The sequence below is a fragment of the Alexandromys fortis genome, unplaced genomic scaffold, assembly GCF_014885135.2.
Source record: "Alexandromys fortis isolate MF-2015 unplaced genomic scaffold, M_Fortis_MF-2015_v1.1 scaffold_2_1_26212458, whole genome shotgun sequence".
Taxonomy (NCBI): domain Eukaryota; kingdom Metazoa; phylum Chordata; class Mammalia; order Rodentia; family Cricetidae; genus Alexandromys; species Alexandromys fortis.
The window spans coordinates 5,134,621-5,158,231 of NW_026067930.1; the positions used below are offsets into that span (position 1 = coordinate 5,134,621).

The following is a 23,611-nucleotide window of genomic DNA, read 5'->3' on the forward strand; positions in this document are numbered from 1 at the left end:
TATATATGAATTGACAATCCAAAGCTAGTTCCTATCAATGTTCTAGAACCTGCAAACATCCAGTCATAAGCAGGAAGAGTATTATGGGAGCACCCATCCATCAAGTTGAGCTAATGGAAGTCATTGTCTTTCATGATGCAGCCAGTGATGAGTCACTTACATGTCATGGAAAGCTTCACACCCATGTCCACACAAGTTGGCCTTGTTTGTCACAAAGCAAAAGCAAAAAGACTGAATGAGTGTGGGAGGGGGACTTGGAGAGAAGAGGGAGAAGAATCGATAGCAGTGGAAGGGGGATAAGAAAGGGCTGAATGTGGCCAGAAAGTATTATTGATGAAACTGTCAAATTATAAACTAATAACAAGAGAAATGATTTCTGAGAATGCTGTGTATATAAAGAACTGTTTTATCATAAAAGAAAGAGGAAGGAAGTCAGACTTTGTAGAAAAAAATAAATTAAATTTGTCTTCTATTTACAGCATATTATAGAAGTGGTTTTGGAAACCACATAGCTGGTAAAAATATCTATTTCCCAACTCAATTTGGTATACATAAAATGTCAACTTAATTAACAGTTTTCAATTATCCTTTGTGAGATGTTGTGAATAATACAGCATCACAGACAATGAGGCATTCTTTATGGGGTCCACTGGGTTGAATAAAAAAATCTCATTCCTTAAGCAACAGTATAAAACAGACATGTATCACAAAGAACTTTACAATGTTGTTTATTGCTGAATCCCAGTGTTCTGCTCAGATCCTGTGTCTATGGGTCAGCAATTTCTCTTTAACATGTACGTGAATGGATTTAATTTATTAAAAGTCATAAAATATATTAATCTGGGGTTATGTGAGAGGCATAAACATACCCACACTTATAAATGCAAAATAATCAGCATCTCATCTACAGTGGAGCACTTTAAATACAAAACAACAACAAAAAATATCAAGAGTCATTATAATTGCAATAAAAATGACATTTTATTGGTGTGTCACCAATAAGAGGTGCTTCACAAATTGAAAGCACAGAGAGAATTACATTGGTTCAGTTGTCCATATGAATGCTTGCTATATATTCCTTGTTAGCAGAAACACCTTTCCCTACCTCATATTGTCCAGAAAGCCCTGGGCTTACGTAGTTGAATGGCTTCCTTTCTACACTCTGGATCTGATCAGCTTCTCGTTGCTATGCATTAGATTGGCAAGTGAATCTACAGAAGTGAGGATCACTGGAGCTCATGAGGATGCTCATGACTTAGTGATGAGCTCCTTGATGGTCCACACATCTGATGAGACCTCTGGAGACCCTTCTGTGAGCTTTGAGGTCACATAACTCTTTAGATATGACTGCGCTTTGAATGTTTTTCACCCCCAAACTGTCAATTAACTTTAGTTTTCATAATAGTGTTGTAAAGTGGGGCTTTAGAAGGTGACAAAACTAAGACTCTGCCATAGGTGCAGGACAGTTACCACTACAAAAGGGTAAGTTAATGTCTCCTCTGTCGTGGGGATAGTACAGCAGGAAGATCTTTGCCCGAGAGAGACCCTTTGATATTGGACTTTCCAGCACTCTGGAGCCAACAGATTCTTGTTCATTAGAAAATGCCTGGTATGTGGTAATACGTTATCATAGCACAAAACACATAGAAACAACTTCACATTTTCCTCTGTGGCTCAACAGAGTTCAATCTTTCTATCCCATGGAAGCATGTCGTGGTACAGTGAAACCGGCCTAACCCAGGAGGGCCTGAACTTCACAGCATTGAGAGTTCTCCTCTTGGTGTTTACTTTCTTCTTTGGACCAAGTCTCCCCTCATTCCACAGAGTATGTGGATATCTCTTTGGATAGGAAAGCTTGCCTCTTCTAATGCCCCCCCACCCCGATTTCACATACACAGAAAGAAAAGTCAAGGCAAATACATGCATAAAGTCCTTGCTCCTCGGGAGTCCCTATTTCCCACCCAGGTTGTTGCTACCTCAGTGCGTGAACGGGCAGTCATATCACTTACACTGGCTATGTGTAAGCCCTAATCCCACCAGCCAGCAACATGGGAATCGCAGTTTGAATTTATTTTTCAATGTGGCTTTGTTTCGTCTCTTCCTTGAGTTGTTAGGGAAATAGTAATCATTTCATTTCAAAGTAGCCTTCCCACTTTCTTGGAAGCAGGCAGAAAATGAACAGTGTACAGTCATCTTTAAGCCTCACTTCATCTTACTCGGAAACCTGAGTTTTGAGAATTTTACAGTTAAAAACTTTATTCTTTATTTACCATTTCCTGGAAACTAGGAAGGACGGTTTCTTGAATTATCTAAGCTAGGGTTAATTTACCCGACCAAGGCCAAACATCCAGAAAAGGAGTGAGTGGGAATGAGTGTAGAAATGACTAAATAAGACCCTAAATACGAGAAGTCAGTCTTTCTTCTGAAATCCAGAAAATCCAGAAGGGACTCACATTCAGATGGGTCTTTTCCAATGCTCTTTCTAATAGGGTAGGCAGTAGTCTCTCTTAACGTATGGGTTGAGTTCAAAAAAATCCAGAGGTTGGTTTTCAGTATTTTATTTGGTTCATGTCAATGATCAGTGAGGCTGCTGTTGGCATTGGGTTCTGTAGGATGAATGGCAGTTCTAGCTTGTCTTCCATGCTCCCAGAGCCCTTGTGTGTAGGGGGTTGGTTCAGCAGAGGAAGATCATCATCAGAATTTTAAACATTAAGAGGTCTGTAATTATGATCTGTATTCATCTGATTCATTTTAGGGGGCAAGAGAAATATCAAGTAGAAAGCTTTGTTCTCTTTCTTGCCATTTGACCTAATCCAGGATCAGCTGCTGAGATGCAGTTTGTGTACAGTAGGGACCTCTCTGCTTATCTCTGCCCTGCTTGCTCTGCTCTGTGCCACCTTCTTTTCCCCAGTTTCTTCTTCTCCCTCTTCCAATCCCTTTCTCTTCTTTCTTTATATTAATTAAAGCCCTTGCCCTCCTCATCCAAGATGTGATCCCTGCCATGCAGAAGAAAACATAGTTCTGAAGACTTGTATGTACATTCTCTTGTAGACCACTCAGAGTAGGCTCCTTGTGTGATGAAATTTTAGTTCACATCAATACATCGAAAATATAAGAAAGGACAACTCTTCAGTGTGTGCACAAGTTCTTTTCTTTTTCTCATTTGGTGCTATCATGTTTTGAATGTTACACGGACCAGGTAACTTTTCTACAATTCTAACACTTCTCTAGTCCTTTTGAATTTTTGCTTTGAGATAGATAGGGTTGGACCAAGTTACCAAGGCTAGTTTTGAACTCACTTTATATCTCAGGCAGACATACAGTTGTCCTGTTTCTGCCTCCTGAGTAGCTGGGATATGGACCTTTATCACCAGGTCTGGCCACTGCCCATTAAGTCTATGAAGGACATAGACCATACACATTACATTTCTGGATTCCTTGCGCCTTTTTCTAATGTCCCTCCAAATTTCACATACACAGAAAGAAAAACCAAGGCAAATAAATAAATACAATAAAGTCCTTGTTCCTCAGGAGTTCCTGTTTCCCACCCTGGCTGTTGCTACCTCAATGAGTGAATGGACTGCCAGATCATTTACATGGATCATCCCCACCAGCCAGCAACATGGGAATCACATTTTGAATTTATTTTTCAATGCAGCTTTGAAGAAGCCAGATGCTATTAATGGGTCCCTCTAGTCTGATGTGGAAACCTCCACAAAGAGAGCAGGGGACCCAGGGTAAAATGTTTTAGTAAGTAGCTTTGTTGATATGGGAATTGTGCTCTCTTCAAGATGCCAAGCAGAGGGAGACAGGTTGGGATATCTACACATGGACTACACTCACTGAAGGAGAAAGAATCTTAATGGGGTTATGGAGCTACATAAGCAGGTGAAATCTCATTGGTGTTCCCCACTAGAGTGTCTTGCGATCAGCGTGCCTTCCCTTGTGGATAAACATATAATCCTTTGTTTGGTAGTGATGGAAGACAACACAGTCCCAGGCAACCTGCTAGGTGCCCTGTCCTGGAATGAGCAGAGTCTTGTGGGACTCTGGGATCTTCAGTGATGACAAATGGTACCCTGTGATCTTGTCTGCCAATCTGATCAGAGAACATTTGTCCTTAGAGACCTGTTTTATGTCACTGCATTCAACAGAAACTACTGAGAAAGCCAGTGCTCAACACAGCTAAAATGCCATCACCTTGTACACAGCAGCCCCTGTACGCGCCAGGCCATAGGATCCTTGTCTGTGGACTCTTCTTTATATCCCATTTGATCAGTGTGGATATGCCCCTTTTTTTTTTTTCACAAGAAAAAGCTGCTGTTATAAGAGATGATGTCACCTCCCAAAAAGGAAACAGATTGTGCTTCTTTGCCAGCTGTCCCTCCTGGCAGCAACGGTTCATGCTGCTCTGACCTTCAGAGTATTCGCTCCATCCATCCTCTTCCACATTGTTGGTCTGACTTATAGATCAACCAGGCTCTGACAGGGGAAGGAAGAGGTAAAGGGGCAGTGTGGGAAATCAAAACAGAGGAATCTATACATAGAGGAGATTCTGTTTAAAAGTCATTTCAACTTGGATCCAACGGGTCTCAATGGAGCTGGATTAGGACTGTGATTTTATTTTCTCCTGATGATGGACAAGTTAGAGCAGGCAGGTCTTAGTGGCCCCGCAGGTAACAGGGGGTCATGGTCTCTGCTTCCTATCTACAGAAGCACGTGCTTGGACATTACCTAGTGTTGAAAGATCATGCCAATCCCCTTAATCCTTATTTCCAAGATACTCAGACACCATGAGCAGTTTATATTTGCTATTTGAGAAAATTACTTTCTTTTCTAAGATCATTGTTTTTCAATCAAGCTTATATTGGTTACTCTTCCTTTGCTATGATAAAACATCACCATCAAGACAACTTATAAAGGAATGAGTTTATTTCAGCGTACAGTCCCAGGTTAGATTCCAGCATAGTGGTGGGGTCAGCATGGCAGCAAGTATCAGGTCTGGTTACCGGAGCAGGAATCTAAGAGTTCATACCCTCAACCATAACTGCAAATCAAAGAGAGAGAGAGAGAGAAAAAACACTGAATGTTGGTGAGGGTTTTTACTTCTAAAGCCTGATTCCAGTGACGTATTTCCTCTAGCAAGGCCATACCTTCTAAACCTCCCCACACAGTGGCAACATTTGGGATCACATGTTCAAAAGCCACAGCCTATGGGTAACAATTCTCAGTCAGCCTGCCAGTTCATGAGGGTCCATTGTTACAACTGTTGGATAGACAGATTGAAAGACACAGGTGTCTCTTTGGAATATCGTCATTATTGTTATGCTATTTACAACCTTGTCACCTCTCAAAGACCAGTATCTTCAAGTGGTATCTCACTGATGTTTATGTTTTCACCTGTGAATTTGGGATAAACACAAGCATTCAGTTCCCAATAAGGAAATACCAAGGCACTGTCCTCTAATTTTAGGGCATTAGTCTATATCTTACTTACCCTAGATTTTTTTCTTGGTCACTAAGAAGAACACATTTAAGATGCTTTGGAAACTACTGAGTATGTCTTGTAGATATTATTATGAATAGCAATCATTGATTTGCATGAACTTTAACATTGTTTATCTCTAACTAATTGCATGCTTTTTTGCTCAAACGTTTATGTGGCAAGCATTTATAGGCATGCACCTATTTCATGCCCTAGATGACCCTGCAGAATGGATGCAGATAAAGTCTCGTAACCTTACTGTTTACTTGAATTAAACTTAGCATTGAAATATTATTTAGGGATTATAAAATAGAAAACACCTAAGCTCCTACATAATTTGGTTCATCAAAGTGCTTGTCAGCAGTACAATGTGAAGGTGACATTTGCCTAAAATTCTAGACAGAGCAGTACTCAGATCAAACAAGATATGGCAGCATTTGGGGGGATGCTGTGAAGTTCCAGGGTCTTTGTAGAAAGAGGGCAACCTCCTCTAGTTACTCATCATGCCCTGTTTCCTGGATGGAGGTAAAAGAACTCACAGAACCGACCTGTGATCAGGTGAGGAATTTTGCAGGCACTAACTTCCTGGTGGGAATACTGCCCACAGCAAGAGTTACTTTGCCAAAGTCATGAGGTGTATAAGACATTGAACAAGGTTCTCTTGAGAGACGGCTTACACCAGTGAGCACAGATGTTCCCATGGTGGGGACTCATTTACTTGTGATCTTAAGCTTTGGAAACGAGAATGCGAGTTTGAGTCCTAGTATCCCCAAGGCCAGAAAGAAACCTGATGGGATTGTGTTTTCAGGATAGTTTAGAAGTTCATGGCCTCCTACTGATTTCCTTCCTGTTTGCAGAGAGCAGCAGCCTGCATTCAGCCTGTGTCCATGAGAGTGCCGTGCATAGCCGAATCTTCCAGATCTTATACAGGAATGAAGAAGTTCCCGTAAATGATGCCATGCTCTTCAGAGCTCATTTGCTCTTAGATGGTGAGAGGGTAAGTCTTGATCTCCTGCCAATTGCAAAAGGTTTTCTTTCCTGGCTAACTATTCCCTTTCATTGCTGGATTCAGGGTGAGTGAAGAAGCTACAGATTGATTCTGAGATCTGGTAAGAATTTATGGATCCTATATCCACCTGTTTCTGACGGCTTTTTCTCTTCTTCTCATCACACACATGATCATTCCACAAAATCATGATCATTTGCCGTCGTTCCTTCTTGCTCCAGTGTATCTCTGCTCAGGCCTATTGTTCAGGAATCCCTCAGCAGGTGGTTTGGATTATCGGCTCTTTACAAAATTGGGGTTAGGATAAGGCACAGAAGTGAAGAAGGTTCCGAACTCTGTTGACTTCAAGGGGCTATTAGCTCAGTGAGCGAGCAAATTTATAAGCATTGTGTCTTGCTTAGCAAAACTGGCCATAGCTGGGAGGAAATCAAGAGGCTCCATGGATGGAGAAAGAATTTTGGGATGACCAATCTAGAGCTAGAACAGTTCACAGAGGAGTGCCCTTTAAGAAGCACGTACTGGATAGAATTCATCAGACAGAGAAGAGGGAGAATCCTTTCCTGCAGAGAGGGGGAAAGCCAGACTAAGTTTAGAGGCCTTGGCACATTGTTTGCTTCGATTGGAGCTTGAATAAAATATTTTCATTTGCTAAATGAATATATTTTCAAGGTCTCTGGACTATTGTTCTGGTTCCCGCAGTCAATAGCTTGAATCTTTGTTCCCACATTCTGGCTGTTTATTTCACAATGCAGGCATGTATGATGTGAAGAATGCCTCTAGTTTAAACAAACGTAAGAGCACTTCTGCTCACCCATGGCTGGTCCTTGCTGTACAGCAGACTTCCATTGAGTTCCTGTATTCCAGCTATTGGCTTCCTGTACACATCTTTTTGTGCTCTCTGTATGGAGGCTAGTCCTGATTTGCTACTCTTTCTTTATTAATTAACTCATGCATTTCTTCAGCCAAGGCTTTCTAAGCACTCACTAAGTCTGTACTGTGTGCTGGAGAGAAAGTAGCAAATGGGAGACTCTGCTAGGAGTTTTGGCACTACCGTTTACCTATTAGATAAATGTATTGGCTCTCAGGCATTATTCCACTTCAATGGTAGCAAGAAATGTTTCAACTAATCATTATATCCAGAGCTAAAGTGAATAACACCTATCTGAAAAATTACATTTGTGATGAACATATGAACATACTAGTTCTTTTCGAACGCATACCAATGGATTTATGGAAATCAAACTGCTACTTATTGCCTGAGCAGATAACGTATTCATACATGCAGGTTGCAATATCATATGCGACACACGTTTGGATAATGGGTGACTAGCCAACAAGCACATTATGGAAGAGAAGATGCAGTCTCTACATTGAGGCCAAGGATGCGAACCAGAACTGAGTACAGAGAGAACTAACTAGAAGCCAAGGAGTCTGATGGGATGTTTTACAGTAAACACAGAGAGTACCTCTAGAGGCCCTCTGGATATTTTATTCATATTTGCAGTAGTGACATACAAGATTTAGGTGTACATAAAATATATAGAGAATAATAAGAGGGAGCCACAGTAGAATGAGCTACAGAAGATAAACATAGAAAGGGAAGGAAAAGCATTCTCAAGATAAATATACCAGAAAAATATGCATGAGTATCTTCTGCACTTAATGACAGTTCACATGTGGAGGGCCAAGTTTTCAGCAGTCAAGGCAAAGAAGATGTACAGATTAACAAGAGGATACTTAGCTCTTTCAAGAAGGAGAGAAAGCAATTACAGCAGAGAGGGATAGTGAACAAAATTACATTAGATAGCAGTGGTTCTCAGCCTGTACTTTGTGACTCTTTCGGGAGTGGGGGAGGAGCAAATGACCCATTCATAGGGGTCTTTTAAGACTATCAAGAAAACACAGATATTTACATTACAGTTTCTGACAGTCACAAAATTACAGTTGTGAAGTAGCAATGAAAAAAATTTTACGAGTGAGGGTCACCACAACATGAGGAACTGTATTAAAGGCTCATGGCATTACAAAGGTGGAGAACCACTCTTTTATAGAAATAGAAATTCTCTAAAGGGAGATTCTTTTGTACACCCATAGAACAGAAGCTTGGAAATGCTCATGCAAAGTTGTAGTTCCCAAGCCCATCACAGACCTAGTGCTTCAGAGACTACGAGGGTAGGGGTGAGTTGATTCAGAGGTTGAGCAAGTCCCTCTTGGGTACCTTTCCATGGGAAACACTTGGAAGCTTTAGGACCCAGGGCAGCAGTACACTGGAAAGTGGCAGACCAGTCAAGGACAAATTTAGTGAAGCAAGGGATGGGGTGGGGAATCTTATCCAGTGGCACAGGGAGTGCACAAAGGTGAACCTGGAAAAGAAGGATATAATATAGGAAACCATTGTCATCTCACTGAATGCAGCGTAATTGCCATGTTCTAGAGCAGTGGTTCTCAGTCTGTGGTTGTGACTCCTAAAGGGTTCAAATATCAGAAATCCTGCATATCAGATGTTTACATTACAGTTGATAACAATGCCTAAATTACAGTTATGAAGTAGCAAAAAAATAATTTTATGGTTTGGAGTCACCACATGAGGAATTGTCTTAAAGGGCCGTAGCATTAGGAAAGTTGAGAACCACTGTTCATATGGTTTCATTCAGAAGAAAAATGAATGAGACCGACCAAGGTATAAGTATGGGAAATGAGAGAAAGGGCAGGAAGTTGGTTGCTGCTGTTTATTATGTGGGTATTGGTGAGCCTGAAGACACATAGGGACAGCTGAACAGAAACAAAGGAAGTCAGTAGTCAAGCCATTTGATAGCCGAGGTAGCCCAGAGAACAGATCTCTGTTATACCCAGGGGGTGGAGGACTCCATGTAGATAAAACAGGCTGTAAAAAATAGACTGAAAGAGTGGAACATGCTCCTTCTGGCTTCTACAGTCCTTCCTCCCTCTCTTCAGCAGAATTCCCCAAGCTATGGCTAATGTTTGGCTGTGGGTCTGTGAATCTGTTTCCATCAGTTAATGGATGAAGGCTCTCTGATGACAATTGCAGTAGTCACCAATCTGATCACAGGGCATGGCTAGTTCAGGCTATGTGTTCACTATTGCTAGGGTCTTAACTGCGCCATCCTTGAGATTAGTGGGAGTTTCCCTTGCCCCAGGTTTTTATCTGAGCCTGAAATGTCCTCTTCCAGCCATCTCTTTTAGTATTCTCCACCCCATCCACTCTCCAAACCAGATGCCCAATTTCCCATCTGCACCTGCCCCCAGTATACCCAGGAGTTATCTTCTACTTCCCTTTCCCAGGGAGATCCATGGGTCCCCTCTTGGGCTTTTCTTTTTCCATAGTCTCTCTGGATCGGTGGATTTTTAGCATGGTTATAATTTACAACTAATATCCACTTATGAATAAGTACACACCATGTCTGTCTTTCTCAGACTGAATTACCTCATTCAGAATATTTTTTCTATTTCCATCTCTTCTCTTTCAATTTCCTGATGTCATTGTTTTCAAAGCTGATTAATACTCAATTGTATAGATGTACCACATTTATCCATTCGTCATTGACATCCTGGTTGTTTCCAGATTCTGACTATTGAATAATGAATAAAGCTGCTATAAACATAGTTGAGCACGGACATCTCACAAAAAAACACCACAAAACAACTAACTTGGCTCATAGGAATTCACAGTTTATATCAATAACCATGGAGCCTTTACATAAATCTCTGCCCCCCTCCGTGTGTGTGTGTGTGTGTGTGTGTGTGTGTGTGTGTGTGAGCTGTGTAGTTTGGTCTACTGTGGGAAATCTAACAATGGGAGTAAGGGTTGTTCCTAATGCTTTGGCTGGCTCTTGGGAACCTATTCCTGATCCTGGAAAGAAAACAGGAAAAGAAAAGGATGGGGAAATTACGGTCAGGATGTTAAATAAACAAACAAATGAAGAGAGTATGGATACAAGGAACATACCTAAACATAATAAAGGCAATATACAGCAAGCCAACAGGCAACATCAAACTAAATGGAGAGAAAATCATAGCAATCCCACTGAAGTCAGGAACAAGACAAGGTTGTCCATTCTCTCCATATCTATTCAATATAGTTCTTGAGGTCCTAGCTAGAGCAATAAGATAACAAAAGGAAATCAAGGGAATACAAATCAGAAAAGAAGAAGTCAAACTCACACTATTTGCTGATGATATAATAGTATATATAAGCGACCCCAAAAATTCTACAAAGGAATTTCTACAACTCATAAACTCACTAATGTAGCAGGATACAAGATTAACTCAAAAAGAAATCCAGTAGCCCTCCTGTACATAGATGATAAAAGGGCTGGGAAAGAAATCAGAGAAACAACACCCTTCACAATAGCCACAAATAGCATAAAATATCCCAGAGTAACTCTAACCAAACAAGTGGAAGACTTGTATGAAAAGAACATTAAATCTTTGAAGAAAGAAATTGAAGAAGATACCAGAAAGTAAAAAAAAAAAAAAAAATCTCCCATGCTCTTGGTTAGGTAGAATTAACATAGTAAAAATGGCAATCTTATCCAAAGCAATCTACAGATTCAATGCAATGCTCATCAAAATCCCAGCAAAATTCTTCACAGACCTCGAAAGAACGGTACTCAACTTCATATGGAAAAGCAAAAAAAAAAAAAAAAAAAAAAAAAAACCAGAAAAACANGAACTTCTGGAGGCATCACAGTCTTTGACTTTAAACTGTACTACAGAACTACAGTACTGAAACAGCCTGGTGTTGGCATAAAAACAGACAGGAGGAAAAAGAAAAAAAAAACAGACAGGAGGACCAATGGAACTGAATAGAAGACCCGGATATTAATCAACACACCTTCGAACACCTGATTGTTGACCAAGAAGCAAAAAAGTATCAAATGATAAAAAGAAAGCATATTTAACATTGGTGCTGGCATAACTGGATATCAACACGTAGAAGAATGAAAATAGACCCATATCTATCACCATGCATAAAACTCAAGTTCAAATGAATCAAAGACCTCAACATAAAGCTAGCCACACTGAACCTCATAGAAGAGAAAATGGGAAGTACACTTGAACACACTGGCACAGGAGACCACTTCCTAAATATAACCCCAACAGCACAGACACTGAGAGAAACAATTAATAAATGAAACCTGAAACTGGAAAGCTTCTGTAAAGCAAAGGACATGGTCAACAAGACAAAAATGTCAGTTTACAGAATGGGAAAAGATCTTCACCAACCCTATATCAGACAGAGGTCTGATCTCCAAAATATACAAAGAACTTAAGACATTGTCCATCAAAAGAACAAATAATACAATAAAAAAATGGAGTACAGACCTAAACAGAGAATGTTCAACAGAGGAATCTACAATGGCTAAAAGATACTTAAGGAAATGCTCAACATCCTTAGTCATCAGAGAAATGCAAATCAAAACATCTCTGAGATTCTATCTTATGCCTGTTAAAATGGCCAAGATTAAAAACACTGATGACAACTTATGCTAGAGAGGTTGTGGGGAAAAGGGAACACTTCTGCATTGCTGGTGGGAATGCAAGCTGGTATAACCCCCTTGGATGTCAGTGTGGCAATTTCTCAGAAAATTAGAAAACAACCTTCCTCAAGACCCAGTAATACCACTTTTGGGTATATATCCAAAGGATGCTCAATTGTGCCACAAGGACATGTGCTCAACTATGTTCATAGCAGCATTGTTTGTCATTGCCAGAACCTAGAAACAACCTAAATACCCCTTGACTGAAGAATGCATAAGGAAAATGTGGTACATTTACACAATGGTGTACTACACAGCAGACAAAACAATGACATCTTGAAATTTGCAGGCAAATGGATGGAGCTAGAAAATATCATTTTGAGTGAGGTAACCCAGACCCAGACAGACAATTATCACATGTACTCACTTATCATTTTTTAAACATAAAGCAAAGAAAACCAGCCTACAAGTCACAATCCCAGAGAATCTAGACAACAATGAGGACCCTAAGAGAGATGTACATGGATCTAATCTACATGGGAAGTAGAAAAAGACAAGATCTCCTGAGTAAATTAGGAGCATGGAGACCTGGGGAGAAGGTTGACAGGGAGGGAAAAACAGAGAGAGGAACAGAGAAAAATGTAGAGCTCAATAAAAATTATTAAAAGCTAACTAACTAACTAACTAACTAACTAACTAACTACTAACAGAGTATGTCATATTCCTGGAGATACAAGTGATAGTCTAATGTAGTTGAGGGAAGCAAAACTTCTATGAATAGTGATAGGACCTGGATCTAATCATCATATCCATCCACTGATCTTATCAGCATGTTACATTAATTCCACTGGATTTTTTGCTGAGTGTTTTGTAGTATCTCATTAAGTTATTGCAGTGTAGTGATGGGCTTTCTCGGCTTCATTTGATGAATAAGGATGCAGAGATTTAGAGCTGAGATTAGTCTCCATCACATCACTAAGGTGTGGTAAAGACATGGTTTAAATATGGAATTTAAGGCATGTATTTCCAAAGAACATGCAGGGCCACCATGCAGATGTGATGGGATAAGGGAATCCTCAAACTCAGTAGTAAAGTAAAAATAACAAAAACCATAATACATTGCATTATTTGAAATTGGTCAACCCCTTTTGTACACTTTCTTATATAGCTACTTACTATAATGTTATAGAGTTAGTAGGATTATTTTATGAATGGAAAACAACTAGATTTAGGATTTGCATTCATGCATTCTGACTTTAGAAGCTGCCTTCTCAGCCTCAAGCCTGCAGTGGACCTGGGGGCAGGGGGGAAGGGAAGAGTCACTGTGATAAGCATTGATGTGTAGGTATCTTGCAAGTATAATATATAGGCTTTTATAAACATGTATGTGTAGGTATCTTGAAAGTAGGATTTATCAAGGAACCAGTGAAAGTCATAATTAGGCTCAGTCTAGCTTCAATTCCCAGAGAATTGTGACCACCAAATCTGGTGCTCGGACGTTTTCTGTATCCAGGAAAATGATTTCTCAGAAGGTAGTAGTAGTATTACTTCTCCAGTCTTATTTCCAGGGAACAGGTAGTGAGAGCCTGTACTCCCTTGATTGAATACAGAGTTAGATTTTTGGTTATACAAAAAAAATCCCTAAGTTATTTATAGCATTTGAATTCAGCAAAAATGTTGGTGTAATATTGAGTTGGAAGTGTGACCTCAGCCTGCCAAGCCCTTGAACTCCAATTCCCAGCCTGCCAAGTGCTTGAACTCTAACTCCCAGCCTGCCAAACGCTGACCCCTCCCCTGGAAGGGTCAGGACCACTCCCACAGGGTATTTAGGGTCACAGGAACAAGGAATGTGCACTTTGGGGTTTGTGTGTGCACTCCCCCTGTCTTCCCCCCGCCATGCTCCCGGCCACTCGGGAGTCCACCATCTATTAAACTCGGGCATTTAATTTGGCTTAATCTGGTTTGATTGGAATTCTTCGCACCGGGGGAGAGGCTCTGTTAGAAAATACTTTTAACAGTTAGCTTTAAGTATTCTTTTAAAAAGTATCATTTTTAATACCACAAAGGCCTAAATATAAATTCTATCCCTATGTTTCTACTTGAATTGTGTTTAATTAAGAAGCTGTTTCCAAAGAAGCCTTTGGATAGGTGATGTCTGTCTCTGTGGGATAAGGGTATTTTTGCATAATAATAATAATAATAATAATAATAATAACCAAAACAGGTGACTGTGGGAGAAGAGTTTTATTCCTCAGAGATGCGTGGTTGCTCTCTCTTCAACTGTACGCTGTTCCTGGAAGCTGGAGCCCACAACCAATGAGGACTAAGGGGATTAGTGGGAACACATGGCAAGAAAGTAGCCAGGGCGTTTGGCCTCAAGCAGCAGAGTACTGTCACTGAGTGTGGTAAACCAGTGGTGTTTGCAGGATTTGTCTGACCCAAGCAGAGCTAACACATGTCAGCCCTGCTTTGCCAGCTCCAAGGGATGTTTTGCTTTTCTCCCCCAGAAGCTATAAACCCACAATAAGAGTATGAATGTGAAATTACCTGAATTTTCAGCATTTGAATCTTGTTCAAACATTTTAAGAAATACTATGGGGACTAAAGCAAACATGCCTGGAGATGAATTTTGGCTTATGGGCTTCCAATTTATGAGCTCAGAACAAGCTATTGTAACCTGAAATGCTGAATGCGAAGAGGGAAAGGAAGTGGCTCACTGCGAGTTGCTGAGGAGGGCTTCAGCCAATCAGAGAGCAAACAGGAGTCTAAGGCCTGTGCCACGGGACAGTCCTGACACTGAATGAATCCACAGAGCACAGATAATGAAGACTAGTGCATAGTACACAATTCCCCTATAAATATGAAAAGGGAGACCTGGGGACCTCATTTGGGGGCACATGTGAAAAGAACTGTCTTATTACTTATTTTTGCACATAAAGGACATTGAAGAAAGGAGAATTTTAAGATTTACCATAGATGAAAGTTGGAAGAGCTTGAGTCACCTTGGACATCAATGACTTAACCTCCCAGATTGCCAGGCTCCTCCCGTTAATGTGTGGGCAGTGATGTGTGTCATGTGGGGACATTTGAGTCTAAGTGGTGACTTCATGCATCTTTGGACAAGTTTGCTGCGTTGGAAGTTCACTCCACCATCCTTCCCAGAGGAGGTGCAATGCAGTCTTTCACCCATGCCTGGAATCCATGTCAAATTCATTTGACAATGAGGCAACATGCTTAAAAGCTTCATCTTAATTTTCCAGGTCCTGTGATAAAAATAAGCTGACAAAAGCAAGTTAAGGGAGAAGGGATTCATGCCAACTTACATTTCAAACACAGAGCCTCGTGGCAGGAGAGTCAAGGTTGTAGATGCTTGTAGCAGCTGGTTACCTGGCATCCACAAACAGGAAGCGGAGAACAATCACAATATGCAAATGGAGAAGCTCAGCCTGCTTCTCCATTTTTTGTAGTTCAGGACACCTAACCAAAGAAAGTCCCATCTAACCCTTAAGATGGGTCTTCCCGCATTATTCAACCAGGTCTATCGCTCATTTGTATGCTCAGAGGCCTGGAGACTTATCTCTGAGGTGGCTCTATATTTCATCAAGTTGACAATGGCGATTAAGCATTACAAGGATGCTTGTTAATAATGGTTGAAAATATACTTTTACCAAGCTGGCTGTGCGAATCCTTTGCTTTCATTTTCCATTGAATATTCCTGTTCTAAGAGTTTGCTTTTCCAGAACACGATGTCTTGTGCATAGATATTCTTACTCTGCATTAGTGGCACTTGATAGTGAGATTCTGTTTCTCCTCCTTGAGAAACAGTCAGGCAAATGTTCCAATTGGATTAGTAGTTGATTGCTGATCACTCTTGGTCTTTGTCTTCCAGGTAGAAGATGCACTGAGCGAGGTCGAGTTTCAGCTCAAGGTGGACCTGCACTTTACGGACAGTGAGCAGCAGTGAGTGTCATGGACGTCTTTGGTCTGTGTAGGGAGGTTTCTTCCTTCACCCCATACCTCACTCTTAGGTCTTCCTCAAAGCTAGAATCCTCATAATTTCTCTGGAATAACTAGTTACTACAAATCTGAAATGTCCCTCAGATGTTCCAATTTACCAGGAATATGGGATAGACATTTTATTAGTCAAGGTTTTCTAAGGAACAGTTCTGATAGCATCACACACACATGTGCGCACACATACACATAAAAACACATGCACGCACATACACACAAGATTTATTAGATTGTCTTTTGTGGTTTGGTCCACATAGTCCAGCAATGGCTGACTCGTGCTAGAGTGGCCAGGAATCCAGTAGTTGCTCAGTCCATGATGCTGAATGTCTGCAGTCCCAGCCTAATGCTGAAGGTCTGTGTGTGTGTGTGTGGGGGGGGGAACCGGGGAGATTGCTGGAGAGATGCTGATCTTCAGTCTACGTTAGGATCCAAAGGAAGTTGGGAGAAGTTGGTGTGATTACTAGGGAAAGAATGATGCAGCAAAAGAATAGATAGACTTGCCAGCAAGAGTGAGAGCAAGTAGGCAAAAATCTTAGTTCCCTTCTTCCACATCGTTTTTATGTAGCTGCTGCCAGATTTAAGGTGGGTCTTCCTGCTTCAAATAAACTTATCAGGAAAATCACTCACAGGGGTGCCCAGCTGCTCCGGTTTTAACTGATTCTAGATGCTGTCAAGTCGACAGCTGTGATTTGCCATCACAGCATGTCTGCCAGAGCCTGGAAAAGCTCACTCATTTGGAGCCAGGCTGCGCAGGTTCTGCACACAGAAAACTGTTGGCTTCTTGCCTTATTAATTGATATCTTTTACTTAAAGCATTTTTTTCTATGTGATATTGACTTGGGGGTTTTGACAACCAAAACCTCCTTCAAATCATCCTTCCTGGTTTTCCATGTGTTCATACTGAACATCTGCTATTGTCCTTCAACTCTCTGTGAACTGAAAATCTATTTATGTAAAACTTGCCAAGGAAATAGTCAGGGAGCAGTTCTCTTCCTTTGCTTAACTGCTTCCTTCAAATGTGCTCCGTGCCCTCTTCCCTCTATCCTGGGCTGCGCTATTTGCCTCTTAAGCCTTTCCACATTCTTTCAGGAATTACATAAACAATCTTTCTCTGAGGTATTAAAAAGTGTGACACCAAAACCTTGAAACGCTCATCTCCCTTAAGGTTTATTTCCCACTCAATCGGGCCCTTTAAACACTCATCTCATTTAAGGTTTATTTCCACTCAGTCAGGAGGTTCTCAAAATCCCAAAAGGGAGATGGAGGCTTTGTATTCCTTTCTTAGCTTGCTTTGCCCCTACCTCTGTGGTTTATAGATCAGACACGATGAGTAAGGAAGATACAGTAAAAGGCTGGGGAGTCATTTGAGTGCAGGTAAGGAGTGTCCTTTCTAGGGTAAATGCTCAGTCATCATTAGGGTTCTTGTGAGTTACTTGCTGGCATGATCATTATGCACACCTTCTCCCCAACTCTGCCCCATCCCTGAAGTCTGTTGATAAACTCTAGTCTCTTGTGGCCACTCATGACTTCTAGGAAAATATTTGTGGCTGATCCTTTCCATAGAATCCACATGTGGTCCATGGGGGCTCTGTAAAGTTATTTTAATCCCCTTCCTAAAATTGTGGGAGCTATTCGGTACAGATTGCTTTCCCATCAAAGCCATTCAAACCCAGCTATTATCCAGATAGATCGTGCAGGATAAATCAGGCACCAGGACTCTACATCTACAGCTCTAAGGTGCAGAGGCGGTTACCCCCTCAGAACTCCTTCTTTGGTTTCTATCTTATTAGAAGGATCTCCCATTCTCTTGGATAGCTAGGATCAACATAATAAAAATGGCAACACTACCAAAAGCAATCTATAGATTCAATGTAATCCCCATCAAAATCCCAACACTATTCTTCACAGAACTTGAAAGAACAATACTCAACTTCATATGGAAAAACAAAAAACCCAAGATAGCTTAAACAATCCTGTACAACACAGAAACTTCTGAAGGCATCACCATCCCTGACATCAAGCTCTATTATAAAACTACCATGACGAAAACAATTTGGCATAAAAACAAACAGGCTGATCAATGGAATAGAATCAAAGACCCGAGATAGGGACTGGAGAGATGGCTCAGTGGTTAAGAGCATTGCCTGCTCTTCCAAAGGTCCTGAGTTCAATTCCCAGCAACCACATGGTGGCTCACAACCATCTGTAATGAAATCTGGTGCCCTCTTCTGGCCAGCAGGCATACACGCAAACAGAATATTGTATACATAATAAATAAATAAATGTTTAAAAAAAAACAAAGACCCGAGATATTAATCCACACACCTATGAACACCTGATTTAGATAGCAGCTAAATTTATACAATGGATAAAAGAAATTCACTTCTTCAACAAATGGTACTGGCATAACCGGATGTCAACATTTAGAAGAATGCAAAGAGATCCTTATCTATCACCATGCACAAAACTCAAGCCCAAATGGATTAAAGACCTCAATATAAATCCAACCACACTGAACCTGATAGAAGAGAAAGTATCTCTCAAGGCATGGACACTGGAGACCACTTCCTAAATCCCTTTTCCTTTTGAAGAACAGGAACTGGAGGTTGGGTGGGGACTTAGAGTGGCAGAATAGGGTCTAATAGTGTCTGACTTGGTTTCTCTTCCCTTCCTTGGAGTTCAGACTTTTTCTATTTAGGATTTTCTTGAGGGTTCTCACAATAATGGAAACTGAATCGTTGTGACTCTGAAGCAAAGAAGAACCTCTACTAAGATGTCATGAGATCTGGTGGGGTTGATTCATTGAGAAGAAATGTGTATTAAATTGTAGCTCATAAGACCTTGTCTCTGGGCTTGCCAAGAGTATTCATGTTCCTGACATAGTGTCTGGTCTCAACAGCACACATTTCTCCCTTGAGAATAACTTGCCCCCACTCAGGTTCAGAAATCTTCAATTAGGACATGTTGGACAAATCTGTGTAATTTTCCAAATTTCAGTAGTGTATAAGATGGGCATCAGGATTTGAAACATTCTTAAGAGGGATAGATGTTTTCATTTATTTATTTTTTCACTTTTCATAGCAGTGTATAGAAAACAAACAAAATGGAATGAAATGGGAGGCTGCTGTTTTACCAGGGTTAGACAGGCTGTGAAGTCCCTCTTATATATCAGTAGGACAATGATGTCACAAGGCTTTGACCATGTCATGTTACTGAAGGGAACAATGATGCTGACATCTAGTGCATAGAAAAAAGAGGTGCTGCTAAATAGTACAACACATAGGTAAGTTCTGTTCCCACCAAAGCTTATTCAGTCCCCAAAGTCAGTATTAATGAGATAGAGTCACATACTCAGGACCACAATCCTATCTACACTCTCTGATTTCAAATGGTCCATGAGTACCTGCTTGTACAGGGTCCCAACACTCACCCCCACACAGCCCTGCCAGTCTCTGCAGAGCTCAGCAGATAGGAAATTCTTTAATACTTAAAGGGGCAATTCATCTTCCTGTGGGTTCTCTCAGTTGGCCTTAATTTTATTCCTTCCAAGTGTGCATAATAATTCTGTCTAGAGGGCTGTTCTTTCTGTGAGATAGCAGATTTGCTGCTGTTTAATTATTTTGTTTGCTTAGCTCCTTTATAAGAATCCCAGACATTCTATTGCCTCATCCACCACGGATCACCTGCATCTTCTCTACTCTGAGATTCTCTAGGAAGTGGGCTTCTTCTCCATAACAGTTCATTTCAGAACACCAAAAAGTGATCTCTTCTCTTCTTACATCTTCCGAAGGAGGCTTGGGTTGTTCTCCCTGTCAGGAGTCAATGTCTAAGTGAGCAAAAAGCAATACTGTGCAGTAACAGCACAGAGGAGAGTCAGAGACTACTGGTCTGGCATGGCAGGTTTTTCTCATGACTGTGAACAAGTTAAATAAGTCACATTAGTTTCACTTGTTCTTTTATGAATAGAATAAGATTATCAAATGTGTTATATGCTTGTCTTACAGGGGAAAGCAGAAGTTCCAGTCCACAGTTAAGATTCAGATCATTGTTGTCCATATTAAAGTGAGCATAAAGGCTGACAGTTGCTGACACCTACAGCTTGGATTCTCTACCTTTCTTTATCTGGGTTCATCCTGGTTAAAGCAAAGAATGTGTTACACATAGTCACAATGGGCACCAGGGGACCAATGGTTGATGTAACCTTAGCCACAAAAGGCAAAGACCACAAGGAAAGACTGACACTGGGTCAGTCTGTGGGAGCCTTCACTGTCTCCCTTCCCTCTCTGTAATCTATTTGCTTATCTATGGAGGAAGAAGAGATCCTCTTTGTTGTGTTCCTGGAAAATGCTCATAGAGATTTTCCTCAAGTTCTGGCTCTCTGCAACCTGCAGAGCCACAGAGACCGTTTTTCAGCAGTTATGTCTAGACAAACATTATTCTCCGGTTTGTGTCTTCTGGGTTTGTCTGTCTGTGGCCTGTATCTTAGGATTGGGTATGCATTGATTACAAAGTGCTAGAGCAAAGGAAAGGGACCACTTCCTGAAACTGGTCAGACTGCTTCAGCAGCGTGTTCTGGGTCTTTGTTCATTCAGTCAATCAGTTGACATTTTCATAACCATGGGCTTGATCACCTTCTCCATCATGTCTGTACCAGTGAGGTGCCAGAGATGTAAACATGAGTTAGTCATAACTCCTGCTCTTGGAGGCTAGAGATCCCACACAATTCACAACCTCACAAAGTCTATTCAGCATTTTAAGAGCACTGTTCATCCTATGGGGGTGAAACAAGGGGGAAGTGTCCAAGAGATTTGCAGTCATGAGAGGATCCTTGAAAAGATATGGTCATCTTTACCATCTCTGAGGTTCAGGTTTACCTACAGCAACAGAAGAACTGAGACCCAGAGTTGTTCTGTAGCCTTCATTCTTCATTTACCAACTGTGGGACAAATTCTTTCAGCCAGGCCGCACATTGCAGGATTGAGTAAGACGATGAGACTATTAGGCGGAGCTACTTGAGTGACAGCATGGCCAACCAACCACGCACACCTGAGCTCACTCACTTGCCTTCCAGGCTGAGAGATGTGACTGGAACACCGATGATCAGCAGTCGCACGCTTGGCCTGCACTTTCACCCCCGGAGGGGTCTGCACCACCAAGTCCCTGTCATGTTTGACTACTTCCACCTGTCGGTGATCTCCGTGACCATCCACGCTGCCCTGGTGGCTTTGCAGCAACCTTTGATCAGGTATGAAGGTAGAGGTAACCCTAACATTCATCCCATGCATCATGGAGAGACACAGCTTGTCATAAGTGTTCAGCACACACCATAGAAGGTGGCCCAAGGTTGCTGACTTAAGCTTGGGTCTTCAGCTGGCCCACAGAAGTAGTAGGCAAAAGCTTAGGACAGCCTCAGCATCACAGAGGACAGTGGGGGATTTTTTTGGGGGGGGGGATAACGTATAAATTGGAGCTCACACCTCATGGATTTGGATTCTTTCCTTGGCCTCACTTGTCTCTAGCTGTGCCTTGAGAAGGTCCTCGTGTTTCTGAGCTCCATAATCCCTGTGTGTAAAATAAGAACATTGACTTTTATATAAAACTTTTTGAAATTTTTAAAATTCATTTGATATTTTGGGGTATCTATAAGGTTTCCAGCACTTTATTATCTAATATTCAATTTAAGCTTAAATAATTCATTCCTTAACACCTTCATATGTGTATAAAATGCACATGATTCCTACTCCCACCTCTTTTCTCACCTTCTCACTCCTGTCAACCTCCTTTCTTCCTTAGGAGTTCCTTTAACACAAGCATGTCTTTTGTTATTTTGTGACCCACTGAGTTTAACGAGGGCCATTCGTGGAACATTTTAGTGAATCACAGAGGAGGCCAGGGCTAGTACATAGCAGGTATCCAAATCTCTTCCTTCCCCCAGTCACTGTTTGCTCAAATGCAAGTCTGCTTGTAAGATCGTTTGCCTTTGCCCTTAATTGACTCACCCTACAGCATCTCCAAGGTGCAGAGGAGAAATTGGATTTCATTAGTTCTAAAAAGGAAGGGAGAGAGCTCATAAGAGTGAATGTAGTGGGCCATGCATGGCCATCTATCATGGTCTCATATGGCTGACTATGTTCATTTAGATAATTTTAAACAGGGAGAGTAAACAGTTGCACGTGTGTACAATGAGGAATTTGGGGTATATTCTTGTAACCCAGAGGAAAGAAAATTGTCCAATTTTTGTGTTCTAGACAGTTTCTATGAGTTTTATTCATCTGTGGATGGACAACTGGGTCATTTCTGATTCTGAATGAGACTGATAGAGATACTGGATATGTGTTGAGTGACTAGGATGGAAAGCCCAACAAGAAAGTAAGTTGGATATTGGCTAAGGTGAAGTGATTTGAGAAGGCAGAACTGATTATCATGGCACAAGTTTGGGGAAGTGTTAGCGCTTAGCTATGGAAATGCCTGCACAGGAATTAAATCAGAGCACATAGCAGGGAGAAGCCAGAATGGGGAAGTAAGAGAGACAGACAGTTGGTTAGCAACAGCTCTGAGCCTGGAGCCTGGAGTTTGTGGCCTTCTATAACTGACTGTGCCTAACATTCTTCTGCCCAAAACTTTGCTGAGCTCTTAGATTGAAGCTGTTCCTACACTGGAGGTCCTAGACTGAGGGGAAAAAGGGACAAGGACCAGGGGTCTATGGTTTTAATTCTTCACTTCTAATGGGTGTCTAACAGAAGCATCAGACTCCACACACAATGAGTCTAAGAGGACCATGTAGGGTCCTTTGAAACATAATTTATAAAAACTCAGGGATAGAAATTGGAGTTCAATCTGAAGACCAGAAGAGCAAAGCAACTAGCCACTGGCTCTTACCTCAACCTCAGTCTAAAAATGGCGATCCTGCCTTTAGCTACTGGGATTAAAGGTGTGTGTTACCACTGCCTGGTCTGTAAGGCTGACCAATAGGGCTTTTTTTACTCTTTGATCATCAGGCAAGGTGTATTTATTAAAATGCAAGTGGAATATCATTACAGTCCTCAGCATAGACCTCTTCTTCAGATAGCTGCATCCAGTGGGTTGAGCTGATGTTTGTATGTTGAATTATGTAGGGTGAGTGTTAGAGCAGAATGTTAGAAAAACGTTACAATGTAGGAACATGGGAAAGCAACCATGGCCTTGGAAGCTGCAACACAAGTAGAATCTAGAAAGCAGAAGAGTTCAAGTCTCCCTCAGACCATGTTCCCTAGCTGGGTGATTCCCTCTGATCAATGCTGCTTCAGTGCATGGCGCAGTGTGAAATCTGTGTGCCCAGGGTGAGACAGAGCAGCTGTGCTCTGAGATCAGCAGAGACTGTTCATCTGGAGGCCAGGCAACAACCCAGATGTGAAAGCAAGTGACCCTTCCGGGGCTTCTGGGTCCCAGAGACTAAGCTATTCCCATGCAGCTAGAGTTAGGAATATCTGGCTGCTTAGTTCCTCCATTGACTTTCTAGGGGATCTTTGGATAGTTGATCTCACGCCTCTGGGTGCCTGTTTCACCATACAGATACATACATATACATATACATGTGAACAAATATTTTTGTGATAATAAACCAAC

At 41.3% G+C, this 23,611-nt stretch overlaps 1 protein-coding gene across 1 annotated transcript in view; it reads left to right on the top strand.

The window, feature by feature from the left end:
* The window catches only part of Fam135b (family with sequence similarity 135 member B), a 262,927-nt gene that overhangs the window by 167,345 nt on the left and 71,971 nt on the right, over window positions 1–23,611 (top strand). The window contains exons 4-6 of the mRNA XM_050145127.1: window positions 6,343–6,482; window positions 15,882–15,952; window positions 21,078–21,251. Of these exons, the coding sequence (XP_050001084.1) occupies window positions 6,343–6,482; window positions 15,882–15,952; window positions 21,078–21,251 (385 nt within the window). The remainder of the gene's footprint in view (window positions 1–6,342; window positions 6,483–15,881; window positions 15,953–21,077; window positions 21,252–23,611) is intronic.